The sequence below is a fragment of the Stenella coeruleoalba genome (assembly GCF_951394435.1).
Source record: "Stenella coeruleoalba genome assembly, chromosome: 18".
Classification (NCBI taxonomy): Eukaryota; Metazoa; Chordata; class Mammalia; order Artiodactyla; family Delphinidae; genus Stenella; species Stenella coeruleoalba.
The window spans coordinates 24158520-24183458 of NC_137164.1; the positions used below are offsets into that span (position 1 = coordinate 24158520).

Here is a 24939-nt window from a genome sequence, read left to right on the forward strand (position 1 = left end):
CCACAGAGGGGAGAAAACTATTGCTCACTTCCCAGGGAAGACAAGTGGTTAATCTGATAGGTTAATCGCCTTACCTGACCTTCACCTGGGAGGAAGGAAGAATAAGCACCATTTTGCCCTCCGGCCTCCAACAACTTATCAGAAGCTCTGTATTTAGTGGTTATTGGATCGTGTTCAGCCATTAATAAAGTCATCCCGTATTCCTTATGCTCCATTCTCAAAAACCGAGAACTCAGAGGGGTAAGATGGATCAGTTACTGATCCCTCAAACACCCAACGATCCCTTTTTATCTTTCCGTCCAGTATGCCCTATAAACCGTCAATCCTGGGCCAATCTAGTTGTTTTTCTTTACTCCTATCTTTAAGAAAATGCTATAGGCCCAGGAACTAAGAACATTACTTATCTCCAATCTCTGGTGGACACTATCTACTACCTAGTAATCTTCTACTGGTCCCTGTTCAGTTTCGATTCTTATTTTCTATAGAAGCTCCTCCACACCCTCCTAAAGTCTTATTCATAGCATATGACCTAATCTGCAATTTCACTGAGAAAACAGTAGTGTTTGGGTTTGAAATATATGAACTTCCTGCCCACCCCTACTTCCATAAACCTTCTGTCTCCTATTCAAGGCTCATCTCTTAACCTGTGCTCCGGGTCCCACCCCCTGCAGTTTACCCAGCAATCACGCTCCAACAATTATTTCCTTTCTCTCCTGCAGCTTCAGCTTTTGATTCTAACAATTCTTTCCTCTCTTCATATAGACACACTCAAAATTCTTTTTAAAAACAAAGCAAAAGATCCTCAACAACAACAAAACCAGAACTGCCTCTTCAGACCTAAACATTCTTGTTGCTACACGTCTGCTCCTTTTTTTTTTTTTTCTGGTACGCGGGCCTCACTGTTGTGGCCTCTCCCGTTGCGGAGCACAGGCTCCGGACGCGCAGGCTCAGCGGCCATGGCTCACGGGCCCAGGCGCTCCGCGGCATGTGGGATCTTCCCGGACCGGGGCACGAACCCGTGTCTCCTGTATCGGCAGGTGGACTCTCAACCACTGCGCCACCAGGGAAGCCCTGCTCCTTCTTTTAACCGCCAAACTTGTAGGACAAGGAGTCCGTGCTGGCTCTCTCTGCCTTTCCACTTAGCATTCGCCATGCAGCCTACTGCATGCCACCCTCCACTGCAACTACTCACATCAGTGTGACCAAATGACCTCCTGATTCACAGATTCAACAGACACTTTTCCTTTCTTCTTTGACTTGACCTCTCTACAGCATTTGATGTTTAACAACTTCCGTCTTGAAACTCCCTTCCACTGGCTTTTTATATATCACTGCCTCCTGATGCTCCTTCTATACTTCAGAATGCTCTCTCTCAGTCTTTATTGGTCAAACCTTACATTTTAACTTTTTCCCAGGATTCTATTCTTGGCTGTCCTCTCTCTTCTCAAACTCAACGGTCCCTGGGGAGGGGGTGGGGGAGGAATATTCACAGCATGAATTATCGCACATGCCCATAAATCAATAAGACTAAATCCAAACTCATTTGCTTCTTCTCCATCCCCTACCCTTACCAGTGCTTACCTCCATCATGGCACTGCTCTGTGTTTATCTATCTGTCTGTCCTCCCTGCCCTGGCACGCCTAGGGGATGAACACAAAACACTGCTGTCCATAGTGGAAGCTTCCTAGGGCAGGGGCTAGGAGTGTGGAAGGGGTCAGCGACCTAGCAAGAACAATGCACCTGAGAGGACCTAAGGAAAATGTAGCTATAAAAGTATCCCAGGGACCTCCCTAGTGGCACAGTGGATAAGACTCCACGCTCCCAAAGCAGGGGGCCTGGGTTCGATCCCTGGTCAGGGAACTAGATCCCACATGCATGCTGCAACTAAGGAGCCCGGGAGCTGCAACTAAGGAGCCCACCTGCTGCAACGAAGACCTGGTACAACCAAATAAATAAATAAATATTTAAATATTTTTTTAAGAAAAAGAATCCCAGATGAACTTCACTGAACTACACCATGAATATCTTGAGGGAAGTGATATATATATATATATGTATATTTTATTTCTCTGAATCCCTTGTGTTTATTAGCACGAGTGCCTAGCAATGGTGGATCCTCAATTCATATTTAATTCATATTTTTGTAATCAAAGAAGTAGAAAAAGTATGGGATATCTGAGATAAGCTTTGAAGAACTGGTAGAATTTCAACAGCTGTTGATGGAGGAGGGATCATTTAAGTCAGAGGGAATGGAAAAAGCATTAGGTTCAGACAGAACTGCTGGACTGGTGGGATGTATAAGGACAAATAATTATCAGTATGCTAGAATGCTGAGGAAGGAATTTACAGGACTTTACGAAGGAGTTACAGATGCAACCTGACAGGCGGTGGCGAGCCAGTGAGGTCTTTTAAGCAATGTGATTTGCAATTGGAAAAAAATTAACTGGAACAGAGGACACTTCTTTAAATAGCTGCCAGATGAATTACCTAAGTGAGAAGAAACGAAGGCCTGAACTACAGCGACTAGAGTAACTGTAGATTGAAAGGAGAAAATATTATTTTTAAGACTGAAGGTAAAAAACCAAACTTTCCGAATATTTAAGAACAGCGGAATTAGTTGAACATTAAAGGGAGGTGAAAATTTTAAGGCACTAAAATTAGAAGGTCTAAAAAGAAAACTATATAAATACTTTTAAAAAATACACTTAATACATTGGTTTATTGACCCAAACAATCATGACACGTTGGGTGTTAGCGTCTACAACGTACTTATCAAGTTTACTGTTTTTGGTGAGAACTCCAACACGTGTGACACACAGCCGGCAATTAAAGAGGGCGTTCAGTACAAGCTCACGAAAGATCATTCTGTAACTTTTGAGGGGGGAGTTACCAGAGTATAACCATACCGTGAAGCTGTTGTTAGCATTTTTTGTGCTTGCTTCAGCTACACTGGCATCTGAGAGGTCAACTTCATCAAATATCAGAGACTGTTAATGAAAAAGAACACAAACATGTCAAGTGCAAACCTAACTGAATGCTCCTTAGTATTTTTTTTTTTTTTTACCGTCACATCATGACCATGAAGCTATGTCAGGAATTAGAAAGAATAACTGAAGAAAAACTGAAATTACTGATGCTTGGTGAGTAAAACCATAAAGTTCAACGAACACATAAATTCCAAACTGTAAAGAACTTTAAAGAACTCCCCTGGCATATTGTTTCATTGAAAAATGCTCTGTGCTCTCCAGAAGCATCGTTTATGGGAAACCTACTACTCAGTGTATGACATACACACATACTCGCACACTCCCCACAATGAGAAGAACTAGTCCTGGCTCAGATCACGGACAGTTACTGAACTTTTTGAACGTGACCTTCCTCATCTGTAAATGTGTTCAAATGAGATGGTGCATGTGCTCTGCAAATATAAGATGACATTTCTTTTATACTCTTAAAAGTTTTATTTATTTATTTAATTTTTTTTTTGGCAGGCTCCAACATTTTTTTTTTTAAGCTTAGAAGTGATTTTAATCAAAAAAGTTTCAGTGGTAAAAACTCCATAGAACTAAAATCTTTAAAATGGACAACTGAAAAATTAGGAAATTCTAGTAAATAAATGTATCCTTCCCACTCTGAGGGAGTTGGTCCTTGTTCACAGTCATTCAATGTTCTTCCAGTGAGGCAGGTATAACACCACTCCTCTAGGACTGCTAGAAAGAGGCTCCCTTATCTAGTAACTTTTACCACCCAAGATCTGCAGGGGGTTATGCAACTCTACTTCAACCCAACCAATCTGACTGTAAGACTTGTTCCCTGACTGCAAGGAATTTATAATCTAGCACGGGAGCTGAAATAGACACCACTTGTTTTAAGTAAGGGAGACTATTAAAAGTGGAAGAGCAGACACTACAAAGTGCTATGGAAGGTCACAGCAGAAAACAAACGCTTTCTCTTGTGAATAACGGAATGAAGACAATTTGGGGGGGACCTTAAAGAAAATAGGGAATTTCTTTAAGTGGAGATAGAGGAAAAATCATCCTGGGGATCGAAAACATGGGGCAAGGCTGTAGACTATCAAGTGGTCAGTGCTGTCTGGAGATAAATGTGAGAGGTCAGAATGGAGCCAGATCAGGGATAACCATGAACATAATGACTTTTAAAATAAGATTATTCTATGTTGTTATTACTTCCACAGCTGCATAAACTAAGAATTAGGTTTGTTTGTTTATTTATTTATTTTTTACCTCCTGGTGGACAACTCTACTAATTATATCACAAACACGTGTTTTTTAACATAGAAATGATCGATTATCCTACTGCCACAGTAACAATAAATCTTACTATTTTTAAATTGAAGTATAGTTGGACATACAATATTATGTTAGTTTCAAGCGTACAACACAGTAATTTGACAATCAAATACATCATCAAATGATCACCATGATAAGTCCAGTAACCATCTGTCATCATACAAAATTATTACAATATTATTAATTATATTCCGTATACTATATATTAAACCCCCACGACTTTTAACCCTCCCCTCTGGCAACCACCCATGTGTTCTCTGTATCTGTAAGTCTCTTTCTGTTTTGGTTTGTTTGTTCATTTGTTTTGTTTTCTAGATTCCACACATAAGTGAGATTGTACGGTATTTGCCTTTCTCTGACTTACTTCACTCAGCATAATACCTTCTATGTTCATCCATGTTGTTGCAAATGGCAAGATTTCATTCTTTATGGCTAATATTTCATTATGTTCGTTACAAATAATTGGTCTGTTCAGATTTTCTGTTTCTTCCTGATTCAGTCCTGGAAGATTGTATGTTTTGAGAAATTTATCCAGTTCTCCCAGGTTGTCCGATTTGTTGGTATATAGTTTTCATAGTAACCTCTTGTGATCCTTTGTATTTCTGTGATGTCAGTTGTAACTTCTCTTTCATTTCCGATTTTATTTATTTGGCTCTCTCTCTTTTTTTCTTGATGACTTTGGATAAAGGTTTATCAATTTCATTTATCTTTTCAAAGAACCTGCTCTTAGGTTTTTGTGGGGTTTTTTAGTCTCTATTTCATTTAATTCCGCTCGTAACTTTACTATTTTCTTCCTTCTACTAACTCTGGACTCGTTTATTCTTCTTTTTCTCGTTCCTCTAGGTGTAAGGTTAGATTGTTTATTTGAGATTTTTCTTGTTTCCTGAGGTAGGCCTATATTACTATCAAATTCCCCCTTAGAACTGCCTTTGCTGAGTCCCAAAGATTTTGGAACACTGTGTTTCCATTTTAATTTGTTTGGAGGTATTTCTTGATATCCTCTTTGATTTCTTCAGTGACCCATTGGTTGTTACTGAGTTTGTTGCTTAGACTCCATGTGTTTGAGTTTTATTCCAGTTTTTCTTGCGGTTGATTTCTAGTCTCATACTGTTGTGGTCAGAAAAGATGCTTGATGTGATTTCAGTATTTTAAAATTTATTGAGATTTGTAGTCTAATAAAAGATCTGTCCTGGAGTGTTCCATGTGCACTTGAAAAGAATGTATATTCTGCTGTTATGGGGTGGAATGTCCTGTACATATTATTAAGTCCCATTGAGTCTAATGTGTCATTTAAGGCCAGTGTTTCTTTATTGATTTTGTCTGAATGATCTAATGACTACATTACATTGATGTAATGGGGTGTTAAAGTCCCCTACTATTATTGTATTACTGTCAGTTTCTCCTTTATGTCTGTTAATATTTGGTTTACATATTCAGCTGCTCTTCTGCTGGGCATATATATATTTAGTAGTGTTATATCTTCTTATTGGATTGATCCCTTTATCATTAGGTAATACTCTTCTTTGTCTCTTGTTACAGTCTTTGTTTTAACGTCTATTTTGTCTGATATAAGTATTGCTATCTCATATTTCTTTTCATTTCTATTTGCATGGAATATCTTTTTCATCTCTTCACTTTCAGTCTGTGTGTGTCTTTAGATCTGAAGTGAGTCTCTTGTAGGCACCATATATATGGGTCTTGCTTTTTGTATGTATTCAGCCACGCTGTGTCTTTTGATTGGTGCATTTAGTCCATTTAGATGTAAAGTAATTATTGATAAGTGTGTACTTATTGCCATTTTTGTGAATTGTTTTCTGTTTATCTTTGTTGTTCTTCTCTGTTCCGTTCTTCTTCTCTTGCTCTCTCCCCTTGTGATTTTTATTTTATTTTTTTTTGCAGTATGCGGGCCTCTCACTGCCGCGGCCTCTCCCGTTGCGGAGCACGGGCTCCGGACGCGCAGGCTCAGCAGCCATGGCTCACGGGCCCAGCCGCTCCGCGGCATGTGGGATCCTCCCGGACCGGGGCACGAACCCGTGTCCCCTGCATCGGCAGGCAGACTCACAACCACTGCGCCACCAGGGAAGCCCTCCCCTTGTGATTTGATGATTTTCCTTAGTATTATGTTTATATTCCTCTCTCTTTATTGTTTGTATATCTGTTATCAGTTTTTGGCTTGTGGTTACCATGAGGTCCTTACACAACAACCTCTGTATATAGCAGTCTATTTTATGTTGATAGTTGCTTAAGTTTGAGCATGTTCTAAAAGCACTACATTTTTACTCCATCCACCATTTTATGTTTTTGATGTTATCTTACTTCGTGTATCCCTTAACTAATTATTGTAGGTATATATGGTTTTACTAGTTTTGTTTTTTAACCTTCATGCTAGCTATATAGGTGGTTGATCCACTACCTTTACTATATTTTTGCCTTTACTGATGAGATATTGTCTTTCATAATTTTCATATTTCTAGTTATAATTTTTTCTTTTCTGTTTAAATTTCTTTAACATTTCTTGTGAGACTGGTTTAGTGGTGATGACCTATAAAGTAGACAAGCTATTGCTTGTCTGGGAAACTCTATCTCTCTCTCAATTCTGAATGATGGCCTTGCTGGATAGAATATTCTTGGTTATAAGTTTTCTCCTTTCAGTACTTTGAATATATTGTGCCACTCCCTTCTGTAATGTTTTTGCTGAAAAGTCAGCTGACAGTCTTATGGGGACTCCCATGTATGTAACTAGTTGTTTTTCTCTTGTTGCTTTTAAGGTTTTCTCTTTAGCTTAACATTTTGGCATTTTACTTATAACGTGTCTTGGTGTGGGTCCCTTTGGGTTCACTTTGTTTGGGTCTCTCTGTACTTCCTGGGCCTGGATGTCTGTATCCTTCACCAAGTTAGAAAAGTGTTCAGCCATATTTCTTCAAATAGGTTTTCTGTCCTTTTCATTCTCTCTTCCCCTTCTGGGACCCTTATAATGTGAATGTTGGAATGTTGGTATACTTGATGTTGCCCAAGAGGTCCCTTAAACTATCCATTTTTTGGTTTCTTTTTCTTTTTACTGTTCTGATTGGGTGATTTCCACTACCTTATCTTCTAGACCACTGGTCCTCTCTTCTGCATCATCTAATCTGCTGTTGGTTTCCTCTGGTGTATTTTTCATTTCCATTATTACTTTCTATCTCTTTGTTGAAATTCTCACTCTTCTATACTTCTGCTGAGTTCAGTGAGTATCTTTATGACCATTACTTTGAACACCTTATCTGGAAGTTTGCTTATCTCCATTTCATTCAATCTATTTCTGAGGGTTTGTCTAGTTCTTTCATTTGGAACATATTCCTTTGTTTCTTCATCTTGCCTAACTTTCTGTGTTTGTTTCTACATATTGCGTAGACCAGCTACGTCCCTCGGTCTTGAGAGAGTGGCTTTGTGTAGAAGGTATCCTGTGGGGCCCAGTAGCATGGTCTCCCTTGGTTACCAGGGCCAGATGCTCCAGGAGTGTCCCCTTTGTGGGCTGCATGTGTCCTCCTGTTGTGGCTCAGCTGCACTTGCTGAGGGGGTGCTTGTACGCAAGGATGGACCCCAGTGTGGCTGGCTGCAAGGCCCAGTTGCAACTGTTGTGGGTGCTCTGGTGTGTGGGGCTGACCCCTGGGGCAGGAGCCACTTTAGGGGGACACTAGTGTTGGCCAAAGGTGTCCACCAGGTCTAACAGGGCAGGGGGCTGTTTTGGTGGGGCTCCAGTGCCAGCTGAGGGTACCCACCTTAATGTTTATTTTTGAAGGAACAGTAAAATATCCATTTTAAATGGAAGCTCATCATTACAATTTTTTTCTTCCAAAGCTACATCATTCTTATTGCATTCAATTAGTTTATAAAAATTATTTAAGCCTTGATTTTATTTCACTGTGATTTTTATTTCTAAATGCTAGCATAATTGAGTGATTGTCTTGTGCCAGGTATTATGTAAGCACTTCATGTATGTAATTTCATTGAAGCTTCCTCTCAACAACATGCTGTCCACAGCCACTCCACTGGAATGTGCTAGAATTGGGATACAAACTCTTGTCTGAAACCAGAGTATGAACTCTTAGCAACTACAGCAATTCTCTCTCTCATTTCCAGGAAAAGATTTATGGGGTAAAAAGTAGCAAGAAAGGGGGGAACCCAAATTTAGAGTTTATTATATATAATAAGGTTACACTTAACTGTTCATTTTACTTGGAAGGAAAAAAGAAAGAAAGAAAACTGCACTAGGACCATCCTATAAGATTGTCCTTAGGGGAAATGGCATGAAACTGACTCAAATAGACCCCCTTGGGATTTGGTCCAAGATGAATCACATTTATATGGAATTTATATCAGAGCAGTAATGATAGTGAGCCCCAAGACAAAAACAGTTTATAGAACCAAAATTTCAATTCCATCTACAGCCTTCGAGGGCTTGCAACTAGTATTCTCTCGAATTACCTTTGAGTCCTTTGCATAATAAAGTGTACGACCTCGAAGTTTGAAATATCGCTTTTTCCATCTTTGGAAAGAGCTGGTTTGCTTCAACAGCTGTCCCTCTTTAATACTGGTCTAGGGAGAAGCAGAAACACAACAACATGATTAAAATGAAATTCAAAACCAAATAAATTTCAAAATTAATGACACACTATCATTAACATTTTGAATATTATTTCTCATGCTTTGCAAATTACATGAGAGAATATTTTATTCTCCCCATCCAACAAGCGAACACATGTGCAAAGTCCCAAAGAGCAAAGGTGAATTCAACATGGTGACTCAAAGCAGTCATAAACACTATGGAAGACACATGCACAAAACTAATACTTTTCAATACAGTGTGATGAGTACATGTACATATATAAGTACACATATACTTGTATATAGTAAAATGGTGGAAGGGTGGAGGTGCAGTATAATGTAATGGTTAAGAAGGCATGGGCTCTGGAGCCAGAAACCTGTGATCAACTCCTGGTGCCACCACTTAGTAGCTGGATGATCTTAGGCAAGTCAATAAACTTCATGGCTTTATTTATTCATCTATAAAATGGGGATGACAACAGGACATACCTTATAGGGTTGTTGTTGTGAGAAATTAATTTTAAAGACACGTAAAGGTATTTACTGCATGGCACATAGTAAGTGCTCATTAAATGTCAGTTACCATCAGCTATGTGTTATTGTAACAAACACATACTCAAAGCATGGTGCATGGCAACCCAAAGAAGGAAGCTCTGCCTCAGAGGGAGTCAGTGATGTTGTCCTCCCAGAGGAAAGCCTTAGGTGGGTCTTGAAGGAGTTTATCAGAATGATAAGGAGTGGGAGAAGGGTATTTTACATGTGTGCAGAAGTAGAAAGGTATAAAACAGCACAGATATTTAGGGAATCTTCACAGAGTTTCTGGTTATAAACACAGGGTAGAGCTTGTAACGGGGAGCAGCAAGAGCTGTGGCTGGAAGAGGTGGGCAGGGGCTCTGGGAATCTGGGCTAGACCCTGTGCTAAGTGCTTTACGTATACAAGTTCATTTTATTGCCATCAACAACATCCTTGGAACCCCTCTGACTTCATCTAGTATCTCTCCTTCACTTGGTCACCTCCATTCACAATGATGCTTTGCTTTTAAGTGGTCATGCATGCACGTCCCTTAGGACTGGACACTACCTATTCTCTCCTCCTGAACTGCTCTTCCCTCAAATATCCATCTGATTAACTCCTTCACCTCCTTCAAGTCTCTCACCTTCTTAATGAGACCCACCTCACTGACCTCCTATTGTACATGCTCTCCATATCTTCCCCCATCCAGATCTTATTTACTTCCCCACACAAAGTACTTTCCATCTTCTAATGTATAATGTAATTTACTTATTTATTTATTGTGCTACCCCTATTAGAATATAAGTTCCCTGAGTTTATTATATCTAATAAAATTAAATTTAATGTTTCATTTCAACTGGAAGGAAAAAAAAAAGGAAGAAGGAAGGACACTTTATTTATAGCAAACTAAACTTACAGCCTTCCTATGAGACTGTCCTTAGGAAATATGTCATGGGATTGACTCAAATAGATCCCCTTGGGATGGGGGTCCAAGATGGATCACATCTATCCTGAATTCACAGAAGAGCAGTAATGCTACAGTGAATCTCCAGGGCAAAAACAGCTTACAGAACCAACATTTTATATCCATCCCACTGGACTGCACACTGATGTGTCTCAAATACCTAGAATATTATCTGGCACATATGATATGGAGATCCATATGAATGAATAGAAGATGCTGAGATTAAACCCATGTCTGTTTGAACTCCAGAGTTTATTTCCAACTTTTACACTATACTCTCTTTTATTATCAACAAGACATAAAATATTGAGAAAAGTTTGTTGTCTCTAATATGGTAGTTAGGTCACACTCATGTTTACTTTCAGTTTCATTAAAAGATTCCCTCTAGAGCCTGCTCTCAGATGGTCCTCCAGGAATTGTGAGAGCATTAAAATTTAATGATAACAAAATACTTTTGAAACTTCAGTACCAAAGAGCCCGACTTAGAATCAGACAGACAGACTTCAAGCCAGGCTCCGCTACATGCTAGCAGTATAAATCTGCGTAAGTTACTTCAGCTCTCTGTGCCCAGTTTCCTCCCCTAAAATATGGAAATAATAATGCCAACTTCACAAGCTTGTTGCATCTAATTTAATTATAAGATAATGCCTGGAGAGCACTTAGCACACTATCTGGGTTACAGAAGATATTTAATAAATGGCAGAAAGTGTTATTATGATATCGTTATGCTATTAAGTTCACGGAGTATTTGCCAGGCACCAAATTATAAGAGCTTCTTGGAAGAAGTGAATAAGTGTTTGCAGGCCTCTGTGAGAGCAAATAACAGCTGGAGCAGAAGGAGAGTGTCAAGAGATGAGGTTAAGGGAGACAACAGCCAGGCGATGCTGGCCACAGAGGGGAGCTTGCTTTTTATTCAAAGTGCAAAAAGCTAGTGAACTGTCTGAAGCGGGACAGTGAGAATGGGGAAATGGGTGAGATAGAGTGGAGGACCAATTAGGAGGCTGCTGCAGGAGTCCCAGGGAGAGACCAGGGAGGATAGAACTAAGGTTGTAGCATCACTGAGACCGACAGAAGTAGAGGAATTTGAGACGTTATTTTGAAGGCAGAATCTACCGGCCTTGCTGATAGACGTGAAGGGCAAGAGAGAGAAAAGAACCAAGGGAAAGTGTGAGCATTTGCCTTGGGCAACCAGATGCAAAAGATTGCGAGAGAAAAGGGTATTAATAAGGAAGAGTTAAGAGGTGAGCTGCCCTGCTGCAGCATCCGAAGTTACCCAGGGTAGAAAGTCTATATTCTTAAACTTGATCACGAAGTCTTGAAATGCTATAAAAATATAACTCATCCAGAGCACACATCTTTTGGCAATTCAAATTATAAAAGTGGGTGTTTTAAGATTTTTGTAAAGTTCTGTTGAAGGCAATGAGGAAGAAAAGTTAATGTTTAGTCTACTTATGTTCTATCAGGCTGTTTCTAAAAAGCATAAATAATCTAGTATTTCTTCACATTGTTACTAGAGTAATTTTCTAAAATGAAAACCTGATTACATTATGCCACTGCTTAAATCCTTCCTTAGTTCTATCTTTTTTTTTTAATCGATGTATAGTTGATTTACAATGCTGTGTTAGTTTCAGGTATACAGCAAAGTGATTCAGTTATACACACACACACACACACACACACACACACACACACACACACACACACACACACACACACACACATTCTTTTTCAGGTTCTTTTCCCTGAAAGGTTATTACAAAATATTGAGTATACTTCCCTGTGCTTGTCTGTTTTGTACGCAGAAGTATGTACATTTTAATTCCACACTCCTAATTTATCCTATCTCCCTCTTTCCCCTTTGGTAACAAACATAAGTTTGTTTTCTAGGTCTGTGGTTCCTTTTCTGTTTTGTAAATGAATTCATTTGTATCTTTTTTTTTTTTTTTTTTTTGCCTGCAGCATAAAGTCCAAACTTCTGTATGTATCAGAGAAGACCCCTGCATGATGCTGTCCAACCTTCTCGCTTGCCCCTCCTGCCAGAGGCTCCTCCCTCTGCCCTAAACGCCCCCTCCTCAATCGCCTGTCTTGAAAGCGCCCAATCATTTCAATTCTGATCTAGTGCCACCGCCTCTGGAAGACTTCCCCACCCCCTAGGAGGAAGTGAACACTCCCACCTTTGTCTCTCGAATGTGTCCTTCTCCTACCTGTATAACAGCACCTATGACAACTGAATGGCATGTTTGTGTTCCCACCAGGCTGTGACCTTCATGGAGCGAAGACCATGTCCTACGTATTTTAATAATATCACCAAATAACACGTTAGCTGACACTTTAAGGCCTCCATAAATGTTAAACCAAACAACTTTTAAAGTGTAAAAGGGTATATAACTTTGTCTTTTAAAACGAAGATAGAATTAGGAAAGAAAACGGGAAAGAATGGCTATAAATGATTTTATGGTTTCCAGCATTCAGCAGGTCTGCTTCTTTTCACTGCATATAAAAAACAGCAAATACAATGCAAAAAAGTATAAATGGACCCTGAGGTGCACTCCCCGGGTGAGGGTTTGGGGAGAGATAGTCAGAGGAACAGGAAAATGTCTATCTATCCTGGTATTATGGCCATTGATAATTTAAAGATGCTCCTTACATAGTCACTTTCAAGGCAAATAATCTATCTGTGTTTTACTATATAACTTTATGTCCTTTAAATCTTGCACAAGCATGGATTTATTTGCAGTGTGTGAGGCTGAGGAGAATACATGCATTTACAAACTTCTCTATGTTATAATATACAAACAGTCAATTTTAAATTCTTGAAGAAAGAAAAGAAAGAGAAAAACATCTGAAGCTAGCTTGCTTTCCTCTAGAGATGTGATTAAAAAGACTTAACTAGGAGGCAGTTTTTCACATGAAAGTTAATCCTTAAAATAAACGTCTGTTTATATATGGCAAGTTAAACAAACACTTCTCATAAAAGAAGGAGCATAGCGAAAATGATTAATCTGTAACAGCTCCTGCAAATATAACCATATAGGCAAAGCATGGTTCAGAGAAAAATGCTGTGGTTCGAAAAATCTCAAAATAATGAGCAAACTAAAGGAAGAAACAAGGAATCTTTCTTGAAAATCAAAATATTTATTATATTCAATATTAATGTTCAACTAGAATAACAAATTGAACTTAGTAACAGACAGAAGAATTAGCTATGATCCGTTATTATTAACAATCTATGAAAAACAAGCATTCGATTTTAATTTTATTTTGTTCACAATTTCTAGGATAAGGGATGAGCTCTCCCCTCCCTCAAAATAAGGCTTAGAAACATTTGCGTTTAATGGCCATTTCATCATATAATCTGGCAGAGATAGGTTTAGTACAATCTGACCTTCATGAAAAACCAGTGAAGTTGTATAGCCCCTAACCGTAATCCAATAACCCAGTTTCCAAAATATTAAACACAAAAAGTTAAATGAATGTGGCTTTGAAAAAAAAATCGTTTCAATAAAATAAGCTTTGAAAGTTTTAAGATCTCTCTTCTATCTGGCTTTCTGGGACTGTTTGCTGTCCAACGTCTTACAGCTGTGCAATCGCTCATTTCGCGCCCCTGGCTAAAAGCAAACAAAAGTAACTTCTCTTTTAAATTATACACACATGAGCGCTCTAGGATTTCACCTAATGTCTCAGAAACACCTCTGTGTCACAAGTTGAAGTTGTTTTGATGGCATACAGCTTCAGTGTCCTGAGAAGAGTGTAACTTTGCAAACAGCCCTTCAGTGAGCTAAAAATCTTTGAAAACATCAGTTACTGCCTGATTTATCTGATAAACGTACACTTTCCCATGTTGGCTTTTGGGGGGACATCAAACAGGTGTGGTGAAGAGCCTGATGTGGAGAACTGGAAACGTCAGTGATGACTCATCTTTCACAGATGCCTTCCAAAGTTCCAGAAGAATCTCGAGCTTCTCCTAGTCTTGCCCCAACACGACCCCTTAATTTCTCTTCTAGGGAATGGGAATGGAATTTGTTGTGATGGCAGATGTGGGCTGTTATGGACTAAATGTTTGGGGGGCAATCCTAACGCCCAATTTGACGGTACTAGGCGGTAGGGCCTTTGGGAGGAGATTGTGTCAGGAGGGTGGAGCCCACATGAATGGAATTAATGCCTTTATATGTGAGACCCCAGAGCACTCTCCTGCCCCTTCCACCATGTGAGAACACAGCTAGAAGATGGCTATCTCTCCCAGTACATTGATCTTAGACTTCCCAGACTCCAGAACTGTGAGAAATAAATATTTATTGTTTAAGCCACCCAGTCTTTGGCATTTTTGTTACAGCGGCCTGAACAGACTAGGACATGGGTCAAGAGAATTTTCACCACTCTATACTTTGTATGTAATCACTTCTTTCCTATCTCTTTTAACTCTCTATCTACTCCACCCTCCCAAACAGAGAATTAGTCTTTGTCTTATACCTCTTTGCCGTATCCATTTTGTTATATAAGGTCCAGGAAAGCTGTCTATGTACAGGGTACCTGTACAGAACCTATAACGTCATGAGTCTAGACTTCCTTGAATGGTAAGCATCTTTAGTTTTACAGACTTTAATTTCTAAAGTGGAAATATCCTTATATGCTGTATATCTTTACGCGCTGCTGTGACATGTGAAACAATGGATTTGAAAGGATACATAATTCTTTAAAAGGCTGGTATGACAAGATACCATCATCATTAACATTCGTCCCCATGCTAAGCATTATTTATTACAGAACAGATCTTATCTTTCAATCCATCCCTTTCCACTCCTCCTGCCTTGCCTTAGTTCAAGCTCCTCTCACTTCCTTGAACTCAGCAGTACCCTACATGTCGTCCAGGCGATCAGTCTTTCCCACCACCAGTCCATTGTTCCCACCATGGACAGAATGATCCATAAGAAATATTTTTGATCCCGCCAAACTCTGCTTTAATATGTTCAGTGCTTTCCTATCACCCACAGTGTAATCCCAGACTTGTGAGCTGGGCACACACTCTTCCTTTCATAAATGACCCACTTTCTGTAACAGCTTCATCTTCAGCATTCCTCCTAAATTCCTCTAACAGGAGAGAAAAAGAGAAGTACCTGCGAATCCCCAAATCCTCCATGCTTCCCTACGTCCAAGCTTTTACACGAGCTCTTCCTTCTACTCATAATAGTTTCCTCTGCTTCTTCTTAGAAACCTCCCACCCCATCCTAGCATCCTTCAAGGCTCAGGCGGCCACCATATCCTGGGTGCATCCACAGCGCTATGCCCACACATAACTTATAGCATTAATCATGTAGGAATTTTAAACAATTCATGGCTCTCTGTCTCCTGTATCTTATTGATTTTTCCATCCTACACATATAACCATGGACTTGATACTAAGAAAATAATGACTATATGTTAATAAATTTATTCAATAATTAGGAAACAAAAAGTAAGAAATTAAGAGGACTAAAACATATTTTTCTGATGAGAACTTGAGGAATTAAGTGGAGAAAAATATTTCAATTTTTCTCTCTCCGGCAAGTCAATATACTGTCAGAAAGCACAAAGGAAATAGACCTGACTCCCCAAAAAAGCCCTGGATTGAGTTCCATTTCTGGCTCCACTTACTAGATTTGTGGCTGCAAACGAGCAATAACATTTATGAGCCTAAGTTTCCCTACCTGTAAGGTGAAGATCACTGTCACCTGCCTTGTATTCTTCAGAGTTGTTAGGACAAAACAAAATGAAGTGTAAATATCTTTCATAGACTCCCAAATGCTGTATAAAGTGTCATTAATAAGCAAGGTACTATTTTAACAGGTCATACTTGTGGGAAAAGGTGTTTTTAGTGGGACTCACACAGTTCAATAAAGACAGACCATTTCTGAACAAAAGCCCAATGCTTATATTTAGAGAAATTATCCCACAAAGATCAGCTTTAATCACATAAAGTATACAGTTCCAAAATGTATAGTTTTCTGAACGTTTACATAAGAGAAATCAATCATGAAACTGTATTTAATAATGGAGCAGAGTTTAAAACTGCTATATAGTGTTAGTATTTTACTTTTTTAGAACATCAGGCTTATTTACCAGTAAGAATTAGAAAATGATGACAACTGCTGTCGGATAACTCCACCTGGATGCCACTGACTCTTCAAAATTCAATTAGGCTCAAACTGATCTCCCCATTAGATTAGAGTAGGGCCAGGCCCACCTTATTCACCACCGTAGCCCCAGCACTTACCATAGTTCCTAGCAGAGAGAATAGCTCTTAATTGCACAAAAGAATAAATGAAGTGAAGACTGATATTCAAATAAAGCAGTTGAATGTCTTTTAGAGGAAACTTGAACTGTACACTATCTTAAGAGCTTTTAAAGGAGAGCCTGGGCAGGAAATGGACAGCATTCTGAGAACTGCACCCAGAGGTGCTTATTTTGTGGCCATCTCTTTCTCATTTGAAAATGTCCCTGCAGCAAATTTAAGCAATTAGTTGTTGACTATTCTCTTGGGTTTCTCTTTTTTTCCCAAATTGAAAGCCATTCTGCTTTTATTCACTACCATTCCATCATTGCTAAGGAAGGCCATCTATCGCATCAGCATTAATATTGTATTTGGGTGGTATCCAGACTTACATCTATAAAATGTGTAAATCAATGATTATTTGTAATAAACGTTCTATCCTTCCCTATTCTATCCAACAGCTAAACTTACATTTGCTTGAAAGGTCAAATGCAAACCACACAGATCTGAATCCTACTCTACATCTCTAAACTAAAAGTCTATCTTCATCACCAGATTGCACTTTAATGTATGCATCTTCTATGACAATATCACTTTGTTCTTTTATTAGCTCCTCTATGTTTTGCCTGATTATAAAACAAAAATTATTTTTCTACACACATATGCCAGAACTTATATTGAATGACTACTGCCCATCACCTTTTTTTTAAATTAATTTATTTTATTTTATTTATTTTTGGCTGCGTTGGGTCTTCATTGCTGTGTGTGGGCTTTCTCTAGTTGCAGCGAATGGGAGCTACTCTTCGTTGATGTGCACGGGCTTATCATTGCGGTAGCTTCTCTTGTTGCAGAGCACAGGCTCTAGGTGCGCGGGCTTCAGTAGTTGTGGCTCGCGGGCTCTAGAGCACAAGCTCAGTAGTTGTGGCTCGCGGACTTAGTTGTTCAGCGGCATGTGGGATCTTCCCGGACCAGGGCTCGAACCCGTGTCCCCTGCATTGGCAGGCGGATTCTTAACCACTGTGCCACCAGGGAAGTCCTGCCCATCATCTTAAGACTTTGCAACGTAAACCATTTGGTGTCATTCTGATCCAGTCTGTCAATCTCTTTTACCATCCAAGTATTAAATTGATTAAAGCCTGGTTTTTCTATGAGCCTCCAAACTTCCCTCAGTTCCTCTCGATTCCAGACCCTTTGGCTTTGTGCCTTGTATTCTTCTTTCCCCTTCTGAGTTTTGTCCCACCATGAATTTCCTACTGTCTTAAAAACAAATTTAAGCCTCTTTGTTAAATACATGACATTAAGCTCTATCAAATACACCAGTTATTCTAAAGTTTGGCTCATCATCTGAATCACATGGAGAACTTTATAAACATGAACAGCCTCAGTTCATCTGGGACTTTTTAAAATTGAAGTATAGTTGATCTACAGTATTGTGTTAGTTTCAGGTGTACAGTAAAGTGATTCAGTTATATATATATATTTTTTCAGATTATTTTCCATTACAGGTTATTACAAGATATTGAAATAGTTCCCTGTGCTACACAGTAAATCCTCGTTGCTTATCTATTTTATGTAGAGTAGTTTGTACCTGTTAATCCCATACTCCTAATTTGTCCCCCCCACTTTCCCCTTTGGTAACCATAAGTTTGTTTCTTATGTCTGTGAGTCTGCTTCTGTTTTGTATACAGATTCATTTGTATTATGTTTTAGATTCCACATATAAATGATATTATACTGTACTTGTCTTTCTCTGTCTTTCTTATTTCACTTAACATAATGTCCTCTGAGTACATCCATGTTGTTGCAACTGGCAACATTTCATTCCTTTTTATGGCTGAGTAACATTCCACTGTATATATATACCCCATCTTCTTAAGCCAATCATCTGTTGATGGACGTTTAGGTTGTTTCCATGTTTTGACTATTGTAAATAGTGCTGCTATGAACATTGGGGTGCTTGAATCTTTCCAAATTAGAGTTTTCGTCTTTTGCAGATATATACCCAGGAGTGGGATTGCTGGATCGTATGGTAGTTCTATTTTTAGTTTTTAAAGGAAGCTCCATACTGTCTTCCATAGTGGCTGCACCAATTTACATATCCGGGACGTTTTGATTCAACACGTCTGGAGTAGGGTATATGAACCTACACATATTAAAATCTCTTTTTGTGGGCTTCCCTGGTGGTGCAGTGGTTAAAAATCTGCCTGCCAATGCAGGGGACACGGGTTCGAGCCCTGGTCCGGGAAGATCCCACATGCCGCGGAGCAACTAAGCCCGTGCACCAAAACTACTGAGCCTGCGCTCTAGAGCCTGTGAGCCACAACTACTGAAGCCCGTGTGCCACAACTACTGAAGCCACGCACCTAGAGCCCGTGCTCCGCAACAAGAGAAGCCAGCGCAGTGAGAAGCCCGTGCACCGCAACGAAGAGCAGCCCACGCTCACCACAAATAGAGAAAGCCCGCGCGCAGCAATGAAGATCCAATGCAGCCAAAAATAAATAAATTTTTAAAAATCTCTGTTTGTCATTATGATTATCAGTCAGTTTTAATAAACTCTCATAAACATATTTAAGTATAACAATTTGTATAAAACCTTGAAAAGATATAATTTAGCACTTTAATTGATATTCACTCTGATCATTTACTCTTATTTAGCTCTGAACATTTTACAGATTTGGTGTTAGAATCTTTCTAAAACATGGCTTTAGGAAGTACTGTATCTCTATGTTCAAAATGTTTCTTTCCTGTGTATATGGAACCCCATTAGTGTACCACTCCTGCCCTCTTTCCACCCCACTGGCTCTGCTCCAGCCAGTGGGGGGAGCCATTTGGGTTTAATAACTGAGCATGCTCACTCAAGCTCTTCCCTTAAACAGATTTGATTTGCAGAAGGAGGCTAGAATAAGACCTCTGGATGAGGAAACGAGGAGTTGGGAGCTGCACTGGACACGACCATGTGGCGGGAAACGGGGGGCTGGAGGCGTGTGGACAGAAAAGAGCAGCCCTAGATGCTTAATCTTCCCCCTTCCTGAATAATGTCTCCAGCCTGCACCACCCCCCAAACCCATGCTGGCACCCGCCTGACCTCACTGAGAAAGTGAATACTGGCAGAGGAACTGCAGTGGCAATGATGAGGACATGTTTCCGTCAGGAGCCAGAGGATAATGCAGTGAGCCAGCCAGATCCCAGCTTACAGAAGAATGGAGACAGCATGTGTTCCCGGAACCAGTATTTAAGGATAACGCAGTAAGGTGATGCAGGTGCCTTGTTCACACCACAAAATATTTCCCTTTCTATAAACTGCCACTTGAAGCAGTTGTCCTCAAGCAGTTTTGTGTATCAGAATATATGACCGTGCACTGTTTTTTGATTTTTTAAAATTTATTTTATTTAAGTATAGTTGATTTACAATGTTGTGTTAATTTCTGCTGTACAGCAAAGTGACTCAGTTATACATATATATTTTTTCATATTCTTTTCCATTATGGTTTATCACAGGATATCGAATATAGTTCCCTGTGCTATACAGTAGGACCTTGCTGTTCATCCATTCTACATGTAATAGTTTAGAATGCACTATATTTATAAATTAATGCATTCTAACAGACATTATACCAACATATTCTAATTACCCTCTATGTCAATAGACCATCTAACGATGATGAAAGTAGTTTGTCCCCTACACTGGTTTGTAATTGTCTTGAGAAAAGCTATAGATATGATTACCTTCCTGAGACTGTGGTTATTTTGTGAAGTTTTATTTGTTCGTTCCTAAAATTAAGCTTTCTCTCCATTTTTAATATGTTCCTTCTTTAGGAGTTTCTAAATGTTATTTTTTGGATTAATATTAAAGTGATAAAAATATATGGTTTTATAAAGTGCCCTTATACTTTTATTCAAAGGAGAAGGAACAAAATGTCCATGCTGTGTACACATCAGATGTACTTTTTTTCATGAAACACCCTGAACTACAACACATTACCACAGGGTGGTAGTGGTGTTATGCCCGATGCCCAGCTTTTTCTTTCAGAGCCAGGAACATAGATGGACCTTTTGTCAGTTAGACGGATCCTTGCCTAGATCCCATGAGTGGCACATAATAACTCTGCTGTGAAGGGGTAAACAAATCTATCCTTCTAATCCTGAATTCACTTCTTCCTTTATTAAAGGAAGGATTCACTCACTTCCAAGAATAATCCCTTTGCCTACACATGACATTTTGATGTAACTACTTTCCCACTCGGCCACAATGACACAACTATTTTGATGCAGGGGCATTTTGATGTGGCTAAAATAAACCACTGAACATTACTTTTTGTTTTTAACTAGTAAGTTTGCATAACAAACGACCTCACGTCATGCCCAAGTGTCACACTATTGCTGCCCTGTGTTCCCAGTTCAGACGGCAGTGCAGCCGAGGGGTCAGTGGTCAAAGGGTCCAGACAGTCAGGGATGGGACGGGAAATGGGGTGATGCTCCATTTCCTCCTAGAGTCCTCTGGTTAGAGGATTCTAACAAGGAGTCTATCTTTACCACATATATTTATCTCAGAAAGGGCTATTAACCAATCTGTGTAAAATATCTCTTTATTTTCTGGAATTTCAATTGTAATCTTCAATAATCTGCTCTTCAAGTTCACTGGTTCTTCCCCAGAGATTATCTGGGTCCCAAGTGCAAAAGAAAAGCTGTTACATTTCTGCCAGTTCTCTGAATTCATTGATAGATGGGTAGGTAAGTAGATGCGTAGGTCAGTAGACAGGTAGGAAGGAAGGAAGGAAGGGAAAAGAGGAGGGAGGGACAGAGGAAGGAAGAAAGAAAGAAAAAAAGAAGGAAAGAAAGAAAGAGAGGGAAGGAATGAGGGAGGCAGGGAGGGATTATTTTTAAAATCATAAACTCCACTCTAATGATGGTTTCAATTGGCAGGACTGATACCCCTAAAAGGATAACTCGGCTCTAGTAGATTTTTTAAGACTATCTTAATTGTTCCCCCGAATGAATAAAATCAAATGTGACTGTCCTCTGTGATCAGAACAGGGCAGAGTAAAGGTGAGAGACGAAGTCTGGGCAAATCACTAAGTAAGACGGTAACACACACACGAATACCAACACGGGTTCCGTACTTCGGTCATAACAGTGTGCTCCTTTATCAGGATCCATTTCCTGTCCTCCATTTATTCCTCCTCTGAGATCTTCCCTGTCCTACTCTATCCCCTGCCAGAAAAACTTAACTCCTCCCTTCTTTGTGCTATGTTTGTGCATTGTTCTTACTCCTCTCTTTGCCTTTTAGCGTAGTCATCTGTTCGGCGTGATGCACAGGGGTGCAGAGCTGTACGGTCTGGGTGCAAATCTCAGCTCCACAGCTGACCAGTTGATAAAGACCTGGAGCAAATTACTTAACCTTTCTGTGCCTGAGTTTCTTGTCCTTTGAGTTGTGGATAATAACAACGATAACTAACTTGTAGGGGTGTGGTAAGGACTAAATGAGTCAGTGTATTCATGTAAAGTATTTACAACACTTCCTGGCACATAGGGCTCAGCAGGTATCAGTTGGTCTTATGTTATTCTCGCTCCTGTCCCTTATGAGGCAGTAACTCCCCAAAGGCAGGACCGCGTTTACTCCATCTTTGTATCCCTGGTACCCAACACCATGCCCATCACCTCAGTGGTACTTATAATTTGTTTGTTAAACGGAACCGAACTCTTTCCTCTGTCTTCCATCTCTGATTGTTCCCTCTCCACCCGTTCTTTCCCCCAGCATGTCTGCTCTTAAAGAGTATGAACTTGTTTCACCTCTTGATTATGTCCCAGATTCCAATCTGTGCTTGCCTCTCCTTTAAACTTCCTTTAAAGTTCTTTTTTTAAAAAAAAAAAAGTAGAGTATTCTTATTGCCTCTTTCATCTTCTTCAGGCTTAATGCCTAGCTTTCACTCCTTCTTCAAGAAAACTGCCCCTTGGCTATTTCCAAATACATCCTACCTGCCAAATCTCTCTGGGTGAACTTATCCTCCCATTATGTCCTCTAAGTAGATACAGATCTCCTAACACAAATTTCTCCATTTATTCTCAGTTTTTTAACTCCAGCTCCATGGAGATGCTATCACCAGCTGAAACTCAACAAGTATATTTTATTTCATGTAATATATGTTTTTGCGTAATTTTAAAAAGCACATTTGTCTCGTCCAGGAAACCTAGATTCTAATTCTGAAACTTCTGGGAAATAACTACACAACACTGGGTAAAAGTCACCCAATCTGGAATTCAAAACGAACTCAGCACCTTCCCACGGCAGCTCTGCTCCTCTTCCTGTGACCCCATCTGTCAGCAGCCGCAGCAGCATTTTCCTAAGCACATAATCCCCAAACTTCTGAACTATCTTTAATTCTCTCTTGCCCCTAAATTCCTTAGTTTGCCATCAAAATGATTTTGAAACACGGTCTTCCTGTCTGTTCCTGCTGCCCGCGCCCCAATTCTGGTAGCTCCGTTATTTCTCACCTAGACACCTCCTATGATTTCTCCTATGGAGAAATGAAGAACAGCAGTGCAGGAAGAATCTCCTGCTGGAGACAGAGCTGGACCAGCAGCCAGCCTGCCACCAGTACCCATCCTTCATTTGAAAGTGACTGCTTCCCCTTAAAGTCTGGCCCGAGTGTGGAAAACAGCTCCACTCTTAATAGCCCATAATAAAATGGGGGCAAGACAGAACACTCAAACAAGTCTTTACCAAAGGCTGGCGATAACAAAAGGACGAAACACAGAGAAGACCTTGCCAGACAATATGAACAAAATATCTCTTGTCCTCCAGGCTTGGGAGCCCAGAGAGGGACCCAGGACCTCTGCGTCTTGGCTCTCCCAGCAGGTGCACACCAGATGTTCCCTGACCGCCAAGGAGCACAAGCTCAAGAGGCACCACATTCAAGGTCTCCAAACAAAACCCACCATGAGGAACCTTCCTCGCAGTTGTTCTTCATTCACAGGGATGCTGGCTTACTGCGAAGGCCTCAACTGAACAGCACAATCCAACAAACGTTCCCTATTGTTCATAAAAGGAAATCTAGTCCGCGCTAATTAATTCTCTAGACTCCTCTCCTCCAGAATTGTTTCCTTAAGATACAGCTCTCATCCTGTCGCTTCCCTGTCCAAAATCGTGGTTGGTTGTTCATAAACCACAGAGTAAAACAAAAACCCTGCGTCTGAGGCCCTTGACTGTCTACATCTTTACTTGACTTCGTAGCCCCCTCTCTACATGCAGCATCCAGCCTCACTGGTCCTGCAGCTTATGCTCCCGGCTTACTGGTCTACCTGCCATTTGCTGAACAAAACACGGACCCTCCTATCTTGGGACCCACATTTACATGTCTTTCCAGAGGCCCGGAATGCTTTTCCCCAGGGTCTTTCCTCCTCACTGACTCACCTCTAACTGCTGGGCTTAAACACCCTCCTTTCCAAATGCACCACCTATGTAGAGCTCACTCATTTGCAATTCCATGTGCTCAGTCCTCATGGAGCCCAATTTGCAAAAGGTAATGGATTCGCAGAGGAGAGCAATGTGCTCAGATTATGTTTACTCTAAAAAGCTTATCTCTCATTTTCAATATTATCAGTGGTACGTGAATTCTGAAAAATATATTAATTACAGTATGAGAAAAAAATAAATCATAAAACAGATCAACTTACCCACTCGGTCTGTAGACGATAGTTTAACCCTATCTCCCTAACCCCCAAAAGTCATTCTAGGATCCAAATTATTTTATTTCTTCCTCATCCTACTCAAACTCCAATCCACTTGAGAAAAGCTGTGTTGAGAAAAGTGAACGTTTTGTTTTTGGCCTGGAGTGGAACATTTCTTTTTCCCTCTCTTCAATTCACATATCCCTACATCTTGATGCCTATGTTAGGCCATATCACATGTGTGTTACCTTTATTGTACACAGTTCTCCGTGTACACATAGAATTTGTCTGCTGAGGTTAAACAGAGCCAGGGAAGATTCTAAGGCTTGCTGTACTTTTCCCCTGGAAGGTGAGGCAACCAAAGACTACTTCGCTCCGATGCCTAATACAAATTCCTTAAGTTCAGAGGTGCCAATCAGGTTCTATGATTCACACATGAATTATATCGTATTTTACATATCTTTTCATTCTTTTAACACATATTGAATGCCTACTACATGTCAAGAACTATTCTAAGCCTTGGAGATAGAGCAGTAAACAAAACAGATAAAAACGCCTGCCTTCCTGGAGCTAATAGTATATTGGAGATCACACTTAAGGTTCTAGAAAGGGTTTTCACAACATCTAATTTCATTTTAACCAGAAATGAAAG

The 24939-nt window shown here is 39.9% G+C and overlaps 1 protein-coding gene across 2 annotated transcripts in view; it reads right to left on the bottom strand.

Moving 5' to 3' along the window:
• DGKH (diacylglycerol kinase eta) overlaps positions 1–24939 on the bottom strand; it is a gene marked incomplete at its 5' end in the record, with an annotated part of 183438 nt that overhangs the window by 103412 nt on the left and 55087 nt on the right. For both annotated transcript variants that reach the window (XM_079903027.1, XM_079903028.1), the window contains 2 exons: positions 2907–2987; positions 8775–8885. In XM_079903027.1, coding sequence (XP_079759153.1) covers positions 2907–2987; positions 8775–8885 — 192 coding nt within the window. The remainder of the gene's footprint in view (positions 1–2906; positions 2988–8774; positions 8886–24939) is intronic.